The sequence below is a fragment of the Parus major genome, chromosome 1 (genome assembly GCF_001522545.3).
Source record: "Parus major isolate Abel chromosome 1, Parus_major1.1, whole genome shotgun sequence".
Lineage (NCBI taxonomy): Eukaryota > Metazoa > Chordata > Aves > Passeriformes > Paridae > Parus > Parus major.
In genome coordinates this window covers 2958727-2980430 of record NC_031768.1, presented here as the reverse complement: position 1 = coordinate 2980430, position 21704 = coordinate 2958727, and the positions used below count along the sequence as shown (strand labels likewise).

Genomic DNA, 21704 nt, shown 5'->3' with positions numbered 1-21704 from the left:
GCTCTCCCTGGCTCCAGAGCAGAGCTGCTCCAGATCTGGGATCAAGTTCATGACTTCTTCTTCAGCAGCTCCAGGTGCTCCCAGGGCTGGGGCAGCTCTGCAGGTGGGGTCTCACCTGAGCACAGAATTCCCCCTTTCCTGCTGCCCAGGTTGTTGGATCAGCCCATGCCACAGACTGGGGAAGAGCATTCCAATTGTGTTGATTCTACACTAGTTTTTTTTTTTTCTTACTTGAATAATCCTCATGGACAGAAAGACTGAAATGATTTGTTCCTTCCTTACTTTTATTCCTTCAAATACAGAAACGGGATTTTAAAATATCACAGTAACATTTATCATTTTCTTTTATCACATGTGTCTCAGTGAGTGGTTTTTATTCCTGTGGGAGCTCAGTGCATTTCTTGGTCTTCTGAATAGCAGGAGCATTGGAGATTGCTCAGGTCAGCCAGGAGCTAAATGAACAAGCTCATCTGGTTTTCCCTTCTTACCAAACAACATCTATCATTCCTCTTTATTTGGTCCATGCTTTCATTTTATTAGGTTGGAGGGAAGCATAAATGGTGTCTGTTTACATTCCTTACTGATTCAGCTTGAAATGCTGACCAAGGATGGCTTGAGGAGTCTATAAAAAGATGGGGCAGTTTCTGGCTCTCAGACATGGAAAGGTGCTCCTGGAAGCTCCAGACCCAGAGCGCAAATCAGTTAAGCCTCCTTGACAATTTTGAAACCTCAAATCCTTTGAAATAGTTGGCAACCAGCCTGTTGCATATTTACAGTTACACAACTCACAACTCTTCCCCTCTGTGACTTCTAGAAGTCCCTCCTTCCTTTTTTTCTCTCTAGGTCCCTTGGCAGCATCACAAGAGCTCCTCTGCCTCTTCCCTGCCTTCCCCCCAGCCCTCCTCGCCTTTATCTCTCTTTCTCCTTAGTATGGCACATTGTTCTGGGGAAATGGGTTGTTTGGAGTTCACACTTTGTTTTCCTGCTGTTTTTCTGGGAAGCTGGACGTGGCACGAAAGATATGGGAACAGCTTGTAGGAAATGGGTTTGTTTGGGGAAACAATAAAAGAGAAACAGCCTGCATACCTCTCCACCTCTCCTGGATGTTGGAATGCCTGGATTACAGTGTGTGTAAAGACAATTTTTGGGGTCATTTTTCAATACAGCCCAAAGAAAAGCAAATAAAACCACGTTCTTTTAGCATATCTTAAGCTTTGCATCCACCCAGCTTCATTTCTTGTAGCACTGTGTATTGAACACTTGTTAGTGAGGTGTGGGGAAAACCATCTTAAAGGTTTTTGTTGCTGTAGTAAATGCAGATCTCACAACTCTGACCAGGAGATTCTCTTCATTTGCACATTCTCAGTTCACTTTTCATCAGTGGCAGCAGTTGATATCTTTTGTCTTTCTGGTGATGATGTTGGTGCTGTTGCAAAAACCAGCCCATGTCAGAGCAGCAGGGCCTGGTTTTTGACTGATAACTTTGGTAATCACGAGCTTGGAAGAAATATTGCCACACGGAAAAGCTGCAGGACTTTTCTTGCCACCACATCAAAGATATTGCCATGTGCATTTTCCTTTTCTTCTTCACATGTAAAATTAAAAATGGGCCACAACCTGTTTCTGCTGCATATGAGATTCAGCAGAGAGCCACAAGCTCCTACAATCATAATATGGTTTGAGTTGGAAGATGAAGGTTAAATTTGTGAGGCAGATCTCTAAAGAAATGGAAAGATAATGAAACAGTTGAAAATTTTCTGAATTAATTGTTTATATTTTGTGATTTTGAAGATTTTATTTAGAAAGACATTGCTTAAGTACAGTAATAAGAACTTAGTTTAAAAGCACAAGCACAGGTGTAAATGGGATTAGAGTTTTTTTTATACTGCCACAAAGCAATTTGTTTTGTGCCTATGTGAGAGTTTCTTTTTAGGATAAAACAACAATATCCTTATTTTACACTAGTTCAGCAGAGCAGGTTAAATATCCTTAAAGAAAAGCAGGCACTTCATTGCTGTTTCACTAAACCCTCTCCTGTGTGAGTCTTTGCATGCAAAGAAATGACTTAATGCTGTGACATTCAACCCTGCCTTAATTTCATTAGTCATGTTTTGTGGCAGATGACTGAAATAATGCGTGCAGAAGTATGAATCAAGATATTCATTATAAACAATTATAGGAAAGTATGCTGGGCTATAACACTGCAAAGGTTATCGTGACAGGAAGTCATATTTTACATACACAGTGGGCATATTTGGAAAGTTCATTCTGAATTTAGAAGGATTACCCATCTGAGCAATATTCCATATGCTCCTGAAATGGGGAACACCATCAGAGACATGCAATGCAACATATATATATATATATATATCCAGTGTATACATGGGAGCTCCAGAATAAAAGGTGTCTGGGAAAAGGAAGGGACAATAACATAAACACAAAATTTTCTGCTCCAATGCTGTGCAATATTGGACAGTACTCTTAACAGGGTAAATTTCTAATAAGCAATATAAATTTGTGGTTTAATTCCAGCTGTCTAATTGTGGTGAAGTCAGTAAAATACATAGAATTAGAGAATCATGGAGTGGTTTGGCTTGGAAGGGAGCTTAAAAATCATCTTTTTCCCATCCTCTGCCTTGGCAGGGACATCTCCCACTGTCCCAGGAGCTCCCAATGTCCAGCCTGGCCTTGGGCACTGCCAGGGATCCAGGGGCAGCCCCAACTGCTCTGGCAATTCCATCCCAGCCCCTGCCCACCCTGCCAGGGAGGAGTTTCATCAAGACAAAATACACTTGGGAGTGAATAAAAACATCCATACAAATAAAGATGGCTCGAGCAGCATTTGCAGAAGCTTTCAAGCAAGGGGATTCATGAGAGCTGGATGTGGTCAGTGCTCTCTAAATAGCGAAGTGAGGGTTTAAAATACATGGGAAGGTGAGCACAGGGATTTGGTGAACCTGAGATTCGCCAGCTTGGTTGGACTTGATCACACACCCAGCAGGCTCCCTTTTGTTTTCCTGTGATTTCCTTGGGGTGAGGGGGTATTTGAAGCCCTGTAAGTGCAGTGTCTCCAGCAGGAAGGTGAGTGACCCGCTGATGACACGGCCACGCTCACCCTGGCGCGTGCACGTGCACAAACACCACACACAGACCCTGCAGGGAAGTGGTGGGTCACCGAGGAGCTCAGCTCGTGGCCTCCATCCAAGTGTTATTTCCCTAATGCTCTCTGGCATTCCTAAAAAACGAAGCTTCATTGGGAAGGAAACTCAGGTTTTTTTTCAGCTTTCCTCAATGCAGTGCCTGTAAGGATCTCTTCGTTCCTTCCCATACATTTCTGATCACTTTGCTGATGAGCTTGTCCTTGGTACATGCTGTGCTTTAGGGAAAGGTATTTCAATGCCTGAGTTATTATTACTTTGAAATTTGCTTAGAGATTGAGGGTGGGATTCTCTAAAAAAGTTCATGTGTACATATACTAAGAGTATATATATATATATATATATATATATATAACATATATAAATTAGGACTGTGTAATTATATATAAAATATATCTATGGTGGGTCAACCCACCACAGTGAACAAATACTAAATGTAGCAGAACAAATGATAAATGTAATATATAATCTTGTAGTTTTCCTTAGATGGTAGGGAAGAGAGTTGTAAATGTTACCATAACACTGGACAGGTCTTTTGAATAAAGCTAAAAAAATAATGTTAAAAATGTTCTCAGTAATGTTTCCAAACTTTATTTAGGGTAGTTAGTGAGTTGCACAAGGCAAGGCTGTAATTCTGGACAGAGAATTCTTGAATTCTTGAAGAAACCCCAGGTGAATTTCTGAAGATTGGCAAGATGCAAAGGATTTTAAGAGGAATAAAAAAATGGATGAGATTGATGGTCTAGAATGGTATCAGTGCCTTGTTTTGGGCACTGCTTTGGTCCCAAGACTTTCCCAAGGTTCTTTCCCAATATTATTTTGATCTGTTAGCTCCTAGCAGGTGTTGTGTGCAGCCTCAGTTCCCTTCCTGCTGAGCTCTAGGCCGCTTTACAAACCTGCAACCTGCTTTGCAAAACAAATTTATGCTGGAAAGTTTGCTGAAAATACACTCAAGATGTTTGTATTTTTAAACAAAAGCGGAATATTGGCTGCTCCTTCAGATTGATATAGTCTTGTATCTGAAAAGCAAAGTAGCATCAACAGTCTAACCCTGGGCTGAGACAGAAATTAAAGAGTTCTATATCCAAATTTTCCCAGTTTTCTAGGCATTTTGAAGGCCTAGAAGTTAACAGCCAAGCATGATGGAGCACAAAACTTCAAGCTTTCAAAGTTTATAATTGACAATACTCTCAAGATGAAAAGGAAGAAAAGTCTATTGTATTGACTGAAAAAAAAAAAAAAGTAATTCAAACTTCACTGCTCTAGCTCTTTCCATGGATGGAAGTGCTAAAATAAGCATACAAAGCTACAGTTTCTTTAAAAATGCAATATATTGTATGCAATATACAATCTGCAGGATATATTTGTATTGTTTCCAGCCCTGGTGATTTAAGGTTGACATAATCATTCAGGAATACTTATTCTGATCATTGTGCTGCACCCTCTTCGTTCAGCTCATGGTGCAGCTGATAAAACCTGGTGTTGTCTCAGTGTTTAAGTAATTTTCCAGCACTTTGCTCATGCAGGAGGAGATTTTTGAGGTCCACTTTCACTCAAGAGCCTGGTGCATTTCTCTGGTGGTTGTGCATGGGCAGAGCTGTTTCCAAGCCCTTGAAGCCCACTCAGGGGTTGAGAAGGTTGAAATAGATGCAGGGTGGAAGTTTTCATCTCTATGACATCTATAAAAGTGTTTCCTACTTCCAGCTGCTAAATCTTGACAGATAAAAACTGCAGGTGAAATAATTGGCTGTGAAATGGCAACTCCTTAAATCGGGTGCTCATGTCTGCTCTGGAAATCGCTGTATTCAATGTGATAATTTTAATGTGTGAAATGCAGGGTACTCCCAAACACAGCACACAGCTTGGCATGAGGGAGACATGTCTTCTAAGACTGATCTGTAGTAATTCTGACCAAAGGTTTCACCATCTGCAATAACAGAATGATGATTCTTTATTTTCTGAAGCACTTGCAGACGTGGAGTTAAATGGCTTATACTCCAAACATGACTTTATGGTTTGCTGACATTTTAGGAATGACAGTTTATTAGAAACTGTGATAAGGCACCAGGGTCTGCATTTGAATTTACAGTATTTCAGAATTTGTTCATTAGGACACAAAATATTAATCCTTTGGGTTTATCCACGGAGGCCTCTGCTCACGTTAGCGGTGAAGTCAGAGTTACACAAAGAGGGCCGCAGGATCAGGCCTCAAACATCTGCTGCTGCTTCCCAGAAATGAATCTAGCCTGCAATTTCATAACATCAGTTTGATGGATGCTTGATTATTCCTTTTTTCAAGTGGGGCTCCAAACATCCTTGTATTTTTCTCAACAAGAGGTGAGGAGAGCTGATAAGTGGCGGCACCGGGCCTGTGTTTGGATTAACACGGAGTCTCCAAGTGCTCCCTGAAAGGAGGTGGAGGATGTTGGCTGAGCTGGCAATCACATTCTCATGGGTGGAGGTGAGGACAACATCTGTCTTTCCTATCTTGTACTTGCCAAGGCTTTTCGTTGTTCCTGAACTCTCCTCATGAATATAATATGTGGGTTTTTGTCTGATCTAATGAATCCAAGACTCGGAGATTTAGAAGGAAAACATATTCCAGATGTGTGTTGCAATTCCTGACTCAGGTGACTGCATTTTAAGCAGTAACCTTTTCCAGTATGTTCCCCACACCATATTGAATGTCCTTCTTCTGCAAACGGTCAGGAGAGACTTGTACAAGCATCATGATTAATAAGCTACAGCAAGGCTAAAACATCAATCATTTGCCTTTTGTTTCACCCGGTTGCTGCTGGATGCAATGAATCCAAGGCTCAAAGACTTGGCTTTGGAGCAGGGCTGCAAATTTAGGCTCTTTAAGCAGTTCAACCCCAGCTTGTTTCCTCGTGCACTGGTGCCTGTTGCAGACGTGAGCGGAGTCTGAGACTGGAAGAGTTCCCACTGCTCGGGGAGGTTCTGGTGTCCAGCCTCCTTGTGCTCTCTGTTCCAGCTTGGAAATTACATTCCTGGCCTGTTTGAAATTAGATTTCCACTCCAGATGAGCAGCTTCCTAGAGCATCAGAAGATGCAGTCTGAGGGAGGATAGGTAGAAGAGCAGCAAGCAAGAAGAGTGACTTGGTCAAATCTTGTGCCCTGTGTAATGTCCTCCACACTCTCACCTGTCCTTTCTTTCAGTAACAGCTGTAATTCAATGTACAAACCTTCAACAACAAATGTTATCAGATATACAAGGGATACCAAGAGCACTAAAACATGGAAACACTTAAGGAGCTAATTGCACGGCCTTAATAAGAACAATCTTCCCTCAGAAAATGCAGGTCCTCTCCAAATGTGACTGTTTATTAGAAAGTTTTAACATCTGCAAAACACACGGTGGTGTGTTACAATTAATCCACATAATAAACAGTTTGGTGAAAGTTTTTGTATAACAGCTTTTGGTCTAATTTAGGATGAAAATAAGTTGCAGTATGTCAGAATTCTTTTTGGAACAGAGAGGTTTTTCTGACCAACTGTAGACATCTGAGAAGTGATAAGAAGCAGCCCATGTCTGAAGGGATTGTGGCTGTGGGGAGGTCAAAGCTTGTGCTTATCTATGCATTATCATGAAATCAGATTAGAAAAGTAAAATGTGTTTACATCGATGAGGGGAAATATTATAAAACTGGTGTCAAAAAATAGGTTGTATAAATGCAATGCTTATGGCAAAGTTGATTAGAAGTTCTTTATTGCAGTGTTGTTGTGAGCCAAGGGTAACAGGTCCTTTTGGGAGTCTGGGAATGCTGTCTGAAGAAGCAAAAAATGCTTTTTATTTCTGTAGCATCTCAATGTACAAGGAGGGGTTTTGCTGTGTTTGTTTCCCCTCAGTCATCCTCCTCCTCCTCTTTGGATGCAGTTCTTGCCTGATCCCATCCAACCTGGCCTTCAACACTTCCAGGGATGGGGAATCCACGATTTATCTGGGAAACCTGTGCCAGGGCCTCACCACCCTCACAGCCAAGGATTTCTTCCTAAAAATATAATATAAACCTGTCTTCCTTCAGTTTAAAACCATTGCTCATGAAAAAAAGAGCCTACTGTTCACAGTTTAAAACCATTTTCCATTCTAACCCCTAGGCCAGAGCGGCCTCCAATGTACTTTAAAATCCTGCTGCTCTGTTTATTCCCCAATATCCCTCATCCCCATCAAATTCTGCTGCACAACCACACACTTTATTGTCTTGTGTATCCATTTCTTAAGTTTGACCAAACTTTACAGAAAAACAAAAGTCTTTGTCCTTAGTTCCTGACATTGCATTTAAAGGAGAGGGCAGCTTGCATGTGCTTCTCATGATGGGAACTACTTCAATCACATTTCCTGTAACTTCATGTTTCTAGGCCAAGTAATCTTGCATTTGATTAAGTAAACACCTTTGTCCTAATGACTTTATGCCTACTTTAAAGGCGTTGCTGTACCTATTGTTCTACAGATTTGTCAGTCTGTTATTCTTTTTCTTTTTTTAAACTTATCAGTGAAGTGTAAGTCAAAACCAAATAGAGAAATTGTTTTGTTCTTTTATCATTAGTACAGAAAGTCCAAGGGAGAAGCCAGGTTTGGCATAGTACAAGCAATTAAAATATAAAAGGAATATAATGAAGGAACGTGGGTTTGTTTGGGTTTTGTGGGGTTTGGGTTTTTTTTTTTTTTTGCTGTCCTGTCATGAGAGGAAATATGTGGAGAAAGGAAGATGAAATAAAGAAAATTCACGTTCAATATTGACCTCAATCACCAACAGCCCTGCTTCACAGACTTGCATGAAAGAGCTTTTCCACCTTCTCCTTTAAGCTCCATGTGTTCTTCTCTTCATATCCCTTTACTCCAGACATTAATTATTAGAAATTAAAGGTTTTGTTTCTGAGATGTCATGAGAATATGTTGCATCGTGTGAAATCCAGGAAGATGACCCATTCACTGCCAAAATCAATGTCAAAAAGGTACAAACCCTTGCAAAACTGAAAGAAGCCTGTAATGCATCTATTTTGTAATAATTATTAATGTTTATATTTCTTTATCCCACTTATGGCTAGATGTTGCCAAACTGCTCCAAAGACAGCATTAATATGGATGAGAAAAAGAGATTAACATGTAAATGAGTAATGAAAAGCATTTACTAGGAATAGAACTGGCATCCATATGTAATAAAACCTTGCCAAACATTGTCAGTATTAATAGCTTTGTTTACATTTATATGTGGCCAGACCATGCCGCTATTTTTTCATGATGGTGAGTTCTGACAATTTTTATATTAGATTTGGTCCAGGAGCTTGCATTTGCAATTATAACACAAAACAGATTTTTAAGTCCCTGTGTTTAGGAAAGAAATAAGCCACACTGCTTTCTGTCAGCTGTTTGCTGTTGGAGCCTTCCTTTCACAGCTCAGAGTCTGGGGACACCACGTTATGCCCAACATCAGACATTCCTGTATAACTGAGAAATGCTCCCTGTTGCTGGGTGCTGTTTCCTTGCTTTTTCCCAGGATGAGCTGCAGGGGTGGTTCTGTCAGGTTGGTTGAGTTCTGGTTGTTCAGCATCCCTGGGTCTTGCAAGGTCAGTGGGTTCAGAAAAGCCTGGCCCGGAAATCCTCACCTTTTAAGCTGATCCAAGGGCTGGAGCCTCTGCTCTGGATCCAGGCTGGGAGAGCTGGGGGTGCTCACCTGGAGAGGAGAAGCTCCAGGGAGAGCTCAGAGCCCCTTCCAGGGCCTGAAGGGGCTCCAGGAGAGCTGGAGAAAGACAATTGCCAAGAGATGCAGAGCCAGGAGCCAGGGAATGGCTGCCAGTGCCAGAGGACAGGGCTGGATGGGATACTGGGAAGCCTGGCAGGGTGGGTTTACATCGATGAGGAGAAATATTATAAAACTGGTGTCAAAAAATAGGTTGTATAAATGCAGTGCATATGGCAAAGTTAATTAAAAGTTCTTTATTGCAATGTTGTTGTGAGCCAAGGGTAACAGGTCCTTTTGGGAGTCAGGTAACAGGGTGCCCAGAGCAGCTGCACCATCCTTGGATATTTCCAAGGCCAGAAATTGAAGCAACCTGGGATAGTGGGAGATGTCCCTGCCATGGCAGGGGGTGGAATGAGGTGATCTTTTAGTTCCCTTCCTGCCCAAACCATTCTGTGGTTCTCCGATTTAAAATCACCAAGAGGAAGAAGAGGTTGAAGATTATGTGAGGCTGATTCCAGCACGGGCTACATTCTTTAGTTGTGCCAACTCCTCAACATCTTGCAAAGGCTTAGATGAGCCTTTTGTCACCCAGGGAGGGGAGATCCATGTCCGTCTGTCCTTGCAGACGGGTCAGCCAAGACCAGGGAGGGTGGATGTCAGAGGCTCTCGCTGTTGTGGAGTGCACATTAAGGAGCCTCCACAAAGGGCCCGACCCCCAGCACACAAAGCTGGCAGGAGCTCAGTTATTCCCCCAGAGCCTTCCCAGAGCTGTCAGCGAGCACTAACTGATAACCAGCAGCATGGAGTACAGATGAGTGCTGTTAAACCACAGCTAAACTCAGGCTGAGCTTCCCTTCTCCATGAGTTTTCCTCTGAAATGTGAAGTTCAAGTCTGTCTCTCGGGCTTATTTATGTTTTGTATTCGTCGTTGTAGATATTCACACAGCCCTAGATAATTGGGTTCATATTTCCAGCATTAACTATGCTCGTCAGGAAGTTTAAATGTTTGCACTTTCCCTCTTCAGGCAACAGAAATGGGCACCCACAGTACAAGCAGCATTTGTTGTCATTAGTAATGCCAATAAATAGAAAACCTTTTTTTTCTTCTTGTTATTTACATTTATACTTACCCTAAATATCCATAAATCAACTTACATTAGGTGGAGTAATTTTTAATAGGAACCAGAAAAATTTGCTTTGTTTCACTTGTGTGGGGGAGGATGAGAAATAAATCTGCTATATAGTGCTTGATGCCTGTTTTGAAAAGGTCCATTACTAAATGGTTTACAAAATTAAATAATGTTTTATTTGCAATCTGTATCAGCTTTCTCCTCTACAATTCACACTTTAGTGTATTTACTGGAGTTAACTCTTCCAAAATGAACATTTTATGTGTTTTTTGTCTCATGGATTGGGACAGAGAAGATGGGACTGTGCATTCAGTAGTGTCAGGCATGTGGTGCATTGTGATTATCTGGCCAGGTTGTGTTTGTGTACTTATATATATATTTAATTTTGGGGATTTATTTCATGAAAATAAAACTTACAGACTGCTGGGAAAGAATTCTTTATTTTCCCTCCAGTGTAACATCTTTAGTTCTTGTTATGTGATCCCTGCTACTTTATTACCCAAGCACATCAAGTTCCCTGCTGTCTCTCAGTGGAGCCAGGGAAGAGTCCTTGGGGAGCAGGGGAGCAGTGGCCATCTCCCCCCACACCTCCTTGGTCTGCAGGTTTTCTCAGAAAAGGCTCTCCAGAAAAGCTTCAGGCCACCAACAGCAAAGGTTTCTGGCATGAGAGGCATGACAAAAAGGAGAGGTGTTATTCTGGGATCCTTTTTGTCTCACAGAACCAAAGAGGCAGAGTTGGCTGGTTGCAGGTTGGTGGGAGAGTGTGCAGAACACAGAAGGAAGGGTGGTAACTGAGAAGTCACTGGTGGCAGCCTAGTGGTGATCTTTGCACTCGGATGACATCTGAGAATCAGCAGTAAAAAGGTGCAGATCACTGCCTGAACTCTGTGTTGGTGTTAGAAATTCAATCATGAGTCTCAAGGTGCTTGAAGGGCCTGAGGTCCCACTCCCCAGGCCCTGGGATTAAGGGGTGATCTCAGTTCTCACAAGCAATAAGAAGCTGGAAGGGATGTCCCCACTTTGCAGCTGCAGAGCAAACTATGAATATTAGCAGAGTGCACCCCAAGGGCTTGCAAACCAGGTGGATAAAAAGAAGGAGGAATGTAGAATCACAGAATAGCCAAGGTTGAAAAAAACCCATCAGCTTTGCATAGAGCATCTGCAAGAGTCACACCACAGGTCTTAAAATGAACAAACACTGATTTTTATGGCAACATGTGACTGCTGGAGCTCAACAAGGCCCTCTTCCAGCAGCCAAGGAGGATGGGAGCCTGCAGACAACCACCCACCCTCCCAGAGCTGGGGAACTCCAGTCCCTTTTCTCTCTCCCTTCTCCTCTGCCGACAGGACCACGCATTTCTGGCTGTCAGCAGCAGATCTGGCAGGAGCACAGCCCACCCAAGCTGCCTCACGGAGCTCCCTGCCCCGAGTCTGGCTCAGGATTGCCCCCACTCCCTGATCCTTGGCCCCCACACTCACAGCCATGGCCAGCTGGCCCAGCCTCTCCCCCTCAGCTGCTGTCAGCCCCTGGGCTCCCACGGAGCCTCCTCGCCAGCCCAGGGCTGGGGATTGTCCCCACAGGGGTAGGGAGGAGGTGCTGGGCTGCAGCCCTGCTCCCTTCCATGCCACAGGGCCAGGATGGAGTCACACAGTGGGCTACTGTCCTTTCACAGGGTCACTGAGGTTGGAAAAGCCCTCCCAGCCCATCGAGCCCAAGCTGTGCCCGATGCCTTGTCACTGAGTCACTTGTCACTGAGTTCCACATCCAGGCGTTCCTCTGACACCTCCAGGGATGGGGACTCCAAACCTCCCTGGGCAGCCCCTTCCAGTGCTTGAATTTTCACCCTTATGCACCTTGTCCACCCAAAGTGACCCCTGGAGAAGGTGGATTTCCTCAGAATTCTGCCTCTGCAGGGTGGCCCCAAGTCTGCACTGCTGCAGGACAGCAGGATTGTGGCAGCTGAGACCTGCTCTTGTGGCTGGGGAGCCTCATCTCCGGTGGGATGTGTCCCTTCAGGAGTTCCAGCTCTTCTCACACTTCCTGATGGACATGGTAGCCACAGCACCATCCCAAACCCGGCCCAGGAACTGCCTCACTCACAAAGCTCAGCTCCACATTGTCCAGGGAAGGGATTTGTGCCAGCAGGAACCCTTGGCACTTGGGCTAGAGGGTCACTGTCCCTCCCTCTGGTGTCTGTGTGGCCTCCAGATGGACGTGATAGCACTGAGGGACCTGATGGGCCCTGCTGCCCTCAGTTACCATAACCCCAGTGCTGCCATGAAGAGGGTGGGAAGCCCTTCCCACAGCTCCAGAGCGGGATTTCCACCAGGAAGAGTTGCTGTGAGAAGGAGGGAGGTGGCTGGTGGGCATGGTGTCCCTGGTTTGGAGGTTGTGATCATATCTCTGGGCTCCTCATCTAGAAAGGACTTGGCCTGGGTCCCTGAGGAAGGAAAGGAGAATCCCAGCAGGTCAGCAGGGCCTGGCTTTCAGTTTCTCCTCTCAGAGGCAGCAATTTTGCTGCATTCAGCGGTTCTCATCCTCTGCAGCACTACTGAGACCCCACAGACCCGAGCTTTGCTGCCCACCCTGCCCTCTCCTCCCTGCCAGCTGCTGGCCACCACTCCCAAGTGTTTGGTAGTGTTTGTGCATCTGCTCAGCTGCTCTGGGGGGGTTCCCCAGGCAGAGGTTCCCCTGTCCTCCTGTCATTTGCTGACATCTGTCCCTATGGGTCCTCACCTTCAGTGAACAGTGCTGTGCCTAAAAACTAATAGAAAAAAACAGGACAGAGTTGTTGGAAGAGACCTTTAAGGTCACTGAGTCCAACCCAGCTCTGACACTTCAACCCTGGCACCGAGTGCCACATCCAGTCTGTTTTTTAAACACATCTAAGGATGGTGACTCCACCACCTCCCCGAGCAGACAATTCCAGTACTTTATCACTCCTTCCAAAAAAAACCTTTTCCTAACATCCATCTTAAATTTTCCTTGATGCATGAGACTGTTCAGTTCCCTGTGAGATGGACAATCCCTTTTTCCTCGGGGAACATTGTGTGCCCTGAAAGGTGGCGGCACTGACCTTTCTCTGGTTTGCAGGAAGCGTTATCGGTGGTGAGCGAAGACCAGTCCCTGTTCGAGTGTGCCTACGGATCACCCCACCTCACCAAGACAGAGATGACGGCCTCCTCCTCCAGTGAATATGGGCAGACCTCCAAGATGAGCCCCCGTGTCCCCCAGCAGGACTGGTTGTCACAGCCCCCGGCCAGAGTCACCATCAAGATGGAGTGTAACCCCAACCAGGTTAACGGGTCAAGGTAATGAGGCTGGTGGCGGCTCAAGAACAGGGATTTTTGTGATGGGTGTAGCTCAGTTGTCTAAATCTATGTATTTAGCATCATTCTAGGTGCCTCAGGATATCCCACCTGGCCACTGGCCATCCCAGATGGCTCCAGGTTGCCCTACCTTGACCTGCCAGCCGTGTTCAGGTGTTACAGTGGGGCTGAAATGGTGCTACAGGCACAGACTTCTCCTCAGCCTGTCCTGTAGCTTTCCTCTGACTGAACATAACTTTTGGATGTGAATTTGCTTTGCACACCAGGTGAAAAAGCACATATTAAAGTTAATAAAATGGGGATTAGCCTGGAGCAGCACCATTGATCCATCGAAGGGTGTGGTGTGTGTGATCTAACACTCCATGGAAGTTGTCAAATCCAACAATTTGGGCAGTTGCCTTTTGCTCCTAAAATAACCAAACAGGGAAACATTGGAAGTAAAATCTTGTAATGGCAGAGGGAGTGAACTATTGATCTTTCCTTTAGAATTTACTGTAAACACAATGCCAAAAAGTGGAGCTGGATTTAAGAACTCACACTGAAAAAGCAACATAAATATGGAGGCAGGCAGGGGAGTAGAAAGGAACAGAAAAAGAAATTACTCAGCTCAATAGAGTGTCTGTGTGCTAACTGGTCTCAGGACATTTTTATGGGAATGTCACTATAAAGGAGGCTTGTATCAATTAAGCTGCAAAGGTATTGCAGTGAATTTTTAGATATTGACTGGTGGCTTTCCCAAGCTTAGGAGCACCCTGTAGGACATCTGCAAAAACACAATGAAGATTTTTTTTTATTTTTTTTATTTTTTTTTTATTTTTTTGAGGAAACTATCCAAACAAGTGCTTTCCTGTTTAAAATGCATGACTGTCAAAACAGTTTTCCTTTGGTGTTGCTGAAGGGCAAAGGTCCAGAAGAGTCAGTTGCTGACAATTGTTGGTGATGTACCAGTGGAGCCTGTGCTTCACATCTCTCTGGCACAAACACCTGTGTTTTAATCTCATCTCCCAGGATCAGTTGTTCAGGAAAACCTCAGCCCTGGGCTCTGTGGTTGCTGTTCACACTTGCTGTGCTGATGTGATGAGCACCACAAGCAGGGCAAAGTGGTCTGCCAGCTTATCACACCTCCTCTGTTCTGTGGTGAGGATGGAAATTGTGCTGAAGTCAAATCAGAATTTCCAGTGAGAACTCAAAGATTTGAGACACGTAGAAACAAACAGTGAGCTGAAGTTACAAAGAATTAGAGAAAGTCTTCTTGTAAGGCTGCTTATTCAGAAGTTCAGGTGTCTTTAATCTATTCAGTGCCTTTTATTCTTTTTTGTGCTGAGCAAATGCACATGTGTAACCACAAATGGTATTGATTCAAAATCAGTCTTACCTGCTTGCTAAAATTCCCTCTGAAGCATTTGTGCTGGAAGTTCTGTAAGAGAACTGATCACAGTTTCCCTCAGTGTAAATTCCATAAAGTGCATTAGAATAGATAATCAGAGTTAATTGTTGCTGAGAGGCTCAGGCTGGAGATCAGGGCAAGGCTCTTTCCCCAGAGGTGCTGGCACTGCCCGGGCTCCCCAGGGAATGGGCACAGCCCCGAGGCTGCCACAGCTCCAGGAGCATCCAGGGATGCCCAGGCTGGGCTTGTTGGGGGGTCTGGGCAGGGCCAGGGGTGGCACTGGGTGATCCCTGGGGGTGCCTCACAATTCAGGACATTCCATAATTTTTCTTTTTGCTATTTGCTGTTGGTATGTGCACCCACTGAAGCACTCAGGGTGATGCTGTGGCTCCCTGCACAGTCAAAGGCAGGAGGTGGCTGCAGGTTCAGCTGCCAGAATTCCCCTTGGTGGATAGAGGTGTCTGCATTTCCTTCAGAAGGGTCTGCATTATCCTCATGGATTGTTTGTGCATGTGGAGAGGGACCCTCCATCGAGTGCCAGGAGCCAGGGAATGGCTGCCAGGGGCAGAGGGCAGGGCTGGATCTTGGCATCTTGGGCAGGGATTGTTCCCTGGCAGGGTGGGCAGGGGCTGGGATGGAATTGCCAGAGCAGCTGGGGCTGCCCCTGGATCCCTGGCAGTGCCCAAGGCCAGGCTGGACATTGGGAGCTCCTGGNCCCTGGATCCCTGGCAGTGCCCAAGGCCAGGCTGGACATTGGGAGCTCCTGGCACAGTGGGAGGTGTTTGTTTGTTAATCTGGAATTTTTTACAGCCTTCCCTGTTGAAAGATCAGTGCAGAGCTCCTAAGTGGAGACAACAAGGAAAATTCATACTTCACTGCAGTTCCTAAGGCATGACTTGCTGAGAAAGAAAAAAATAATTAAAAATCACTTGCAAGCTACACGAAAAAAAAAAATAGCAGATGAACAAAAAACATGCATGCTCATACTATATACAAAAATAATTTAAAAATATTATTGTCATTAAAAAAAACTTTATTTCATTAGAGAAGTTTTATTTTATAGGAACTAACTCATGCCTGAAAAAATAGATCTTAATACTACACTTTTAATGGAGAACTAACACTGCCAGTCAACAAAAGTAAATGTTGCAGCATTTCTGAATCTCACACATGTGTGTGTATGTAATATGTTGTGTTATTACACTCTGGGAATTGAAATGTGGCATTCCTGACAGTTTTAGAGAAAACAAAGGATATATCAGGTTGTGCTATCCCCCCTTTCTGTAAGTTACTTTGCATTTTCTTTAATAATTCTTTTTAATATTCTGCATTACTTCTTTTCTGCAGAAGTCTTCTCTGCTCTCCTCTCTTGCAGTCCATAAACTTATTTCTTTAAATTGTGTTATTATAGAATAATATTTCTTCAGTTCTTAAAATGCTTTTTATGGTAAATATTACCACAAGCACTACCTGGAGCTCTTGGAGCTGAGTTTCATTATTAGTAAAACTGTAATTGCTCTGTTTAGACCCATTTTAAAATCTGAGTTGTCCCAGAGGAGTCTAAAACAGGACCCCACATGCAGAGCCACACAAATGCTGCCCTGAGGATCTCCAGGCTATCCTCTGTAATTGTCCTCCCTCGTGGGCACCTGGATCTGAATAATTCAGGATGCAGAGCAGGGAATGAGATCCCACAAAGTGGTGGCCAGGGAGAAGTTAACATTGCAGTTTTGGCTGTCCAGCTCTCCCTTCTCCCTGTGTCAGTGCTTCCTGGCCATGTATTCCATTCTTTGGAAGAGGGTATAAAATTTTGGGAGTGTATTAAACCTCTCAGACATCCCAAATTAAGCACCCACTCAGAGAAGGAATGTGCCTCCTCTGCTAGGATTTTCCCCAGATATTCTTTGGCTGTAATTGCCCTGCATTAAATTCCAAAACTTAACAGCCTCAGAGCTGGCATCCCTGTGAATAACAAAGAAATGCCATTAGAATGAAATTAAAGGGTTATTTTTAGTGTGCTGCACAGGGATTAGCTACCCATTTTTCTTTAATAGTATCAGTATTTTTCAAGCTAAATCCCGCTGCCCACCACCACAAAATACAGCCTGGGGGCTTACCTTAAATTAAATAAAGCAAGAAAAGTTTAAATTAAAGCTGTCATTTACCTGCCTGTTGTTGCATATATAATACAAGTTGTCACAGGTGGTATCAAACTGAGTTTCTTTAAGTACATTAATTCTGTTCCTTCCAGGTCCATAAATCTAATGAGACCTTTTGTGCTACCCTACAGTCAATCTTTCACCTGAAGGTAGCAATCCTCTTTCTTGCTATTTATTGCTCCTGGGTCAGGCCAAAAGATCCACCCCGTGGTATAAATTTGGAGGCTGCATATGCCACACTGTTACTTTGCTATTTACTGTTCTTTATATATTTTATCAAATTAAGCATGAGCAATTCTACCACAATGAGTGCAATTCATGCCATAAATTTAGGGTGGAATTCACTCTGTGGAAATGCTCTCATGAGGCTCTTGGGTACTGCTTAAACAACATTTAAATCCATGGATTTCCCAGTGATCTTGGAGTACGCTCACCCATGGGGCTCTGCCGTGCCCAGGGGTGGGACTACACAAAGGTAGCTTGGAATAATGACATTTACTGTAGGTAATCCATCTCCTTCAGGCAGGTTGAAGTGGAACACAGAGTCTTATTCAGGCCACAGATAAATTTCTCTTGCCATGAGCAGCGTGATGATTTCATTGAAGAAGTATTTTGAAAGTTAACTGCAGTGAAAGCACAGCAGAAGCTTTCCAACATCAGCTTGGCTGATAGAGAAGTTTTAAAGAAATGCCAGAAATAATTAGTTGTCCTTAGGATTTAATCATGTGCAAAATGTTGATTTAAGTGCTACCAGTTGTTTCTTGAAAGCCATCTGAGAATGAAATTATCACTTAATACATCTTTTGTGCTGGCTCTTTTGGGAAATACCATTTTTCTTTGCATGTAACTGCCTGAATTTTCATCAAAGAGCCTTTGTACTCTCTGGGTTCAGAATGTCTGACACACTGGAGGACTTTTCAGAGACCAGGGTGAACTTCAGTTTCTTTGCTGGTGGTTTTTTTTTATTTTTCCCTTGATGTGAAGTCTCCTAAGGAGAGGATTCTTTGGCTATACAAACCAGCAGATTAGAATGGGGAGCTCCTGTGGTGCCCTGTACTGTCAGGATGTGTGACAGCTGCTGTGCCCAGGCACTGGGGAGGGAGAATTCATCCATGTGGAGCTCTGTGTTCCAACAGATCCACTCTGCTCTCAGGATCTAGGCTGGCAGGCTTTCAGCTGAAGGAGGCACCTCTGCATGGTGGTGTGATGCTGGTGGATCTAATTAGAGCATTTAAGCAGCTCCAGGGAATCACAGAATCACTGAACCATGGAATTGTTGGGGTTGGAAGGCACCTCTGGAGATCATCCCTGTTGCCAAGGCAGGGTTGCCTGGAGCAGGTGCCACAGGAACACATCCAGGTGGGCTTGGAAGGTCTCCAGAGACACTCCATGTCCTCCCTGGGCAGCTGTTCCAGAGCTCTGCCACCCACAGAGTAAAGAAATTCTTCTCCCCTTTGAGGTGGAACTTCTCATGGTTCAGTTTGAGGCCATCTCTGCTCATCCTGTCACTGAAAATTCTGGCCCCATCCTCTTGACCCCCACCTGCTGAGCATCCAGCACATGCAGGGACAGGCCTGATGTGCATCCAGCACCCTGACATCACTTGTTATCCATGATGACTTTTTTTTTACCTTTTCTTTTTATATACCTTTTTTTTTATATATACACCTCTTTTTTATATACCTTTTATATATTCTCAATACCCTTAACATACATACTTGTAATACTTTAAACTTAGTATCTTAACATAATCCTAAAATTTTTTTGTCTATTTTAAGCAAAAAAACCCAACAAAATCCTAAAAATCTCACCATTAAAAACCAAAAAAAACTTATCCTTAAAAATCTTATATCTTAAAAATAAAAGCCCCCTCTAAAACATATCCTATAAACAAAAATTAAACCTATTTTAAAAAAAAACATTTAAAATAGAAAAATGACATGCTATTCATTTAAGACTCTCATTAAAACATCTTTGTGAAATATGCTAATTTACAAAATCTATATGCAATCTACGATATTTATAAATTTCAACATCTTCCACCTAACAAATTATTACACCATAAAAATGCTTGTTAAATACCAAAATAAAAACCCTTTATCCCTTAACCATGTCTAACTCTTAACACTAAAACCAAAGGAAAGGCATCACCAGCAGAGTCAGCCCCTACTGCAGCCCAGGACAGAGCTGGGAGATGCATCCTAAGTGAATGATTTTCCTTGTTGGAGCTGCCTGTGTAAAGTCTTATTAATTTTTGGGTAAGAAGACATTGATTATCTCAGACTGATAATCCTTTTTCCCAGTGACTGGGTGGTTGGTGGAGTGGCTGCCCACCAAGCTGGAAAAATGGCAAAGTCAGCATGTGGGACTGCTTCAAGAAGTTTCTCTTTGCTCTGAAAATCCACCAGCTCAACACTAGCACTTGAGTGTGTGTGGGGGCATGGTTTGGCTCTGTTCTTGAAGCAAACATGTTGCCAAGGAGAAAAACAAACTCAGCTCACTAATACTACAACCATTTCATTTTTTTGGATGCTCGTTGGGAGTAGCTGGGCTGGCAGGTGCTAAATAAGAAGCTTTCCAGTCTGGGATAATGGGCTCATTCATAATTATCGTGGCTTCATTTGGGATTGACCACTGAACTCCCAGCAACCAAAGGCTTTCAGATGGGCAGTGAAATATAAAAATAACCTTCAAATAATGACATGGGACCCCACAAGAGTTGTGATGGCTGTCATTATTTAGGACTATTGCCATCATTGCTTTTTTATTTCCTGTACAGAGGAGCACTTAGAGCTGGTGGTGAGTTTTCTCCTTTGCCTGTCATTAGTGGGTGTTTCATTTTGATCAGGGCAGCATCAGTGGGGGTGTTCAATATTTAAAATTAAGGAATAGCTTTTTAAGACAAAACAGAAGGTAAAGTGGCTAATCATGGGCTTTAGCCTTTTTTACTCTCACAGCCCCTTAGTGCTAATCATGAAAATCAGCAGACATTCCACAGACACGGGGAATTTTGGTTTCCATACAAGATGTCACTTCTGTTTATGCCTGGCATGCTCTATTCTCCTAACTTTCTGTATGGTCCCTGCCCACAACAGAAGGCACGTGTGGTTTGGGAAGGGCCCCATCTCCTGGTATTTCATATTTTATGAAACCACAAATACAACAGCCTTACAAGCTCTTGAAATGAAATACAATTTGAGAAATGTAATCCATTACCATCATAATAGAATTTCTATAAAAATAATAAAAGAAAAACAAGAGAAAATAGGTCCTGAAAGTTATAGGCCAACTGGGAAGTCGTTGTGGCTTTGGCCTAGCTATCACCATGTCAAACCTCAGCCTTGTCCCAGGCAGCAATCTAATTGTAAATTATGTATATACAGAACATCATTTCTTAGCTTTGGCTTTTCGTGACCCCCTTCCTTGCTTTCCCTTTCTTCACTCCAACCTGACACGTAAGAAATATTGAAGTGTTTGCACTAATGGAGAAATGACAACGTGCAGTCAAACTTAAACCAGCTGTTTCCCCACACTGGGAGCACAAAGAGCCAGGCTGGGAATATTTATAGCTTGACTGGCCTCTAGTGAGCCAGACGCTGATTGCCACCATGGCCTTGAGGCTCAAAGCAGCTGTGGGTTGCAGGATAGCTGGGGAAAGCTAAGGGGAAGAAAATAAAGAAGAAAATGTTGAGATTTAATTAGCCAAAGTTATTGTTTGATTTATTGGTTGCTGTGTGCACGGTTCCGTAAAAAGAAAAAACGCCTTCTGTTGTGTTTTCAGGACACAACTTCTCTGTGTGCTGTCCCTGGAGAAAAGAGCCAGAGGGGCCCCCAGGTGACATCTGTGAGTGACCCTGAGCACCCAGCGAGCCCAGGGCACCCCACACAGAGGTGTTTGCCCCAGCTTTGGGTGCCCTGTGTGCAGGGGGATGCCCCATTCCAGCCTCTCCGTGGGCATGGCCTGCTGGGGCTGCTGGACCACACAGCAGTGCCATGGCTGAGTGGCCCAGGGGGGACTGCACTGCTCTTCTTTTCTCTTTTGTCTTCTTAGGATTGCTTTTGACACCTTACAGCAAAGATCAGCACGGTTTCAGCACCAATTCAAGCAGCTTTAGCCAATGGTGTGTTTGATGGACTTCCCTGACTTCCACAGACCTGGCAGCTCGTTCCCACCCTGGCCATCCCTTTTCTGGTTATTCACCCTCCCATTTATTTATTTCTTTGTGTACAGATCCCCAGCCCAGGTCACTGAGCAGTTGGGCAAGAGCCTGTGGGAGCACCCCAGGGATATTTCAACCAGTGTGAGTTTTCTGGCATTTCTGTGCCTCTCGTGCTGGAGCTCTCTGTGGGAAATAATTGCTTTCACCAGAAGTCTTGGAAGGGAGTCCAGAGGAGGCTCCAGGATGAGCAGAGGGATGGAGCAGCTCTGCTGGCAGGAAAGGCTGGCCCAGCTGCCATTGTTCAGCCTGGCCAGGAGAAGCTTTGGGCTGAGCTCAGGGTGGCCTTGCAGGGCCTGAAGGAGCCCCAGGAAAGCTGGAGAGAGACAATTGCCAAGGGCTGCAGGGCCAGGAGCCAGGGAATGGCTGCCAGGGGCAGAGGGCAGGGCTGGATGGGATATACCCAACCCATTCTGGGATTCTGTGATCCTTTGACAAGTGCTGAGGCCTCCAGAATCACCCCTGGAAGTGCTTTTCAGTCTCAGCACAGGCTCCTTCTCACCTGGGAGCATCTGGCTGTCCCCACTCTACTTCAGGATAATAAATTTCAGAGAAGTTTCAGGTTTTGTCTTCATGGGTCACTTTTTCAATGACAAACTCCTTGGGGAGGAAGCACAGACC

At 44.1% G+C, this 21704-nt stretch overlaps 1 protein-coding gene across 6 annotated transcripts in view; it reads left to right on the top strand.

Moving 5' to 3' along the window:
- The window catches only part of ERG (ETS transcription factor ERG), a 138369-nt gene that overhangs the window by 94114 nt on the left and 22551 nt on the right, over positions 1-21704 (top strand). For all 6 annotated transcript variants that reach the window (XM_015641426.3, XM_015641407.3, XM_015641442.3 and 3 more), the window contains one exon: positions 13085-13302. In XM_015641426.3, coding sequence (XP_015496912.1) covers positions 13085-13302 — 218 coding nt within the window. The remainder of the gene's footprint in view (positions 1-13084; positions 13303-21704) is intronic.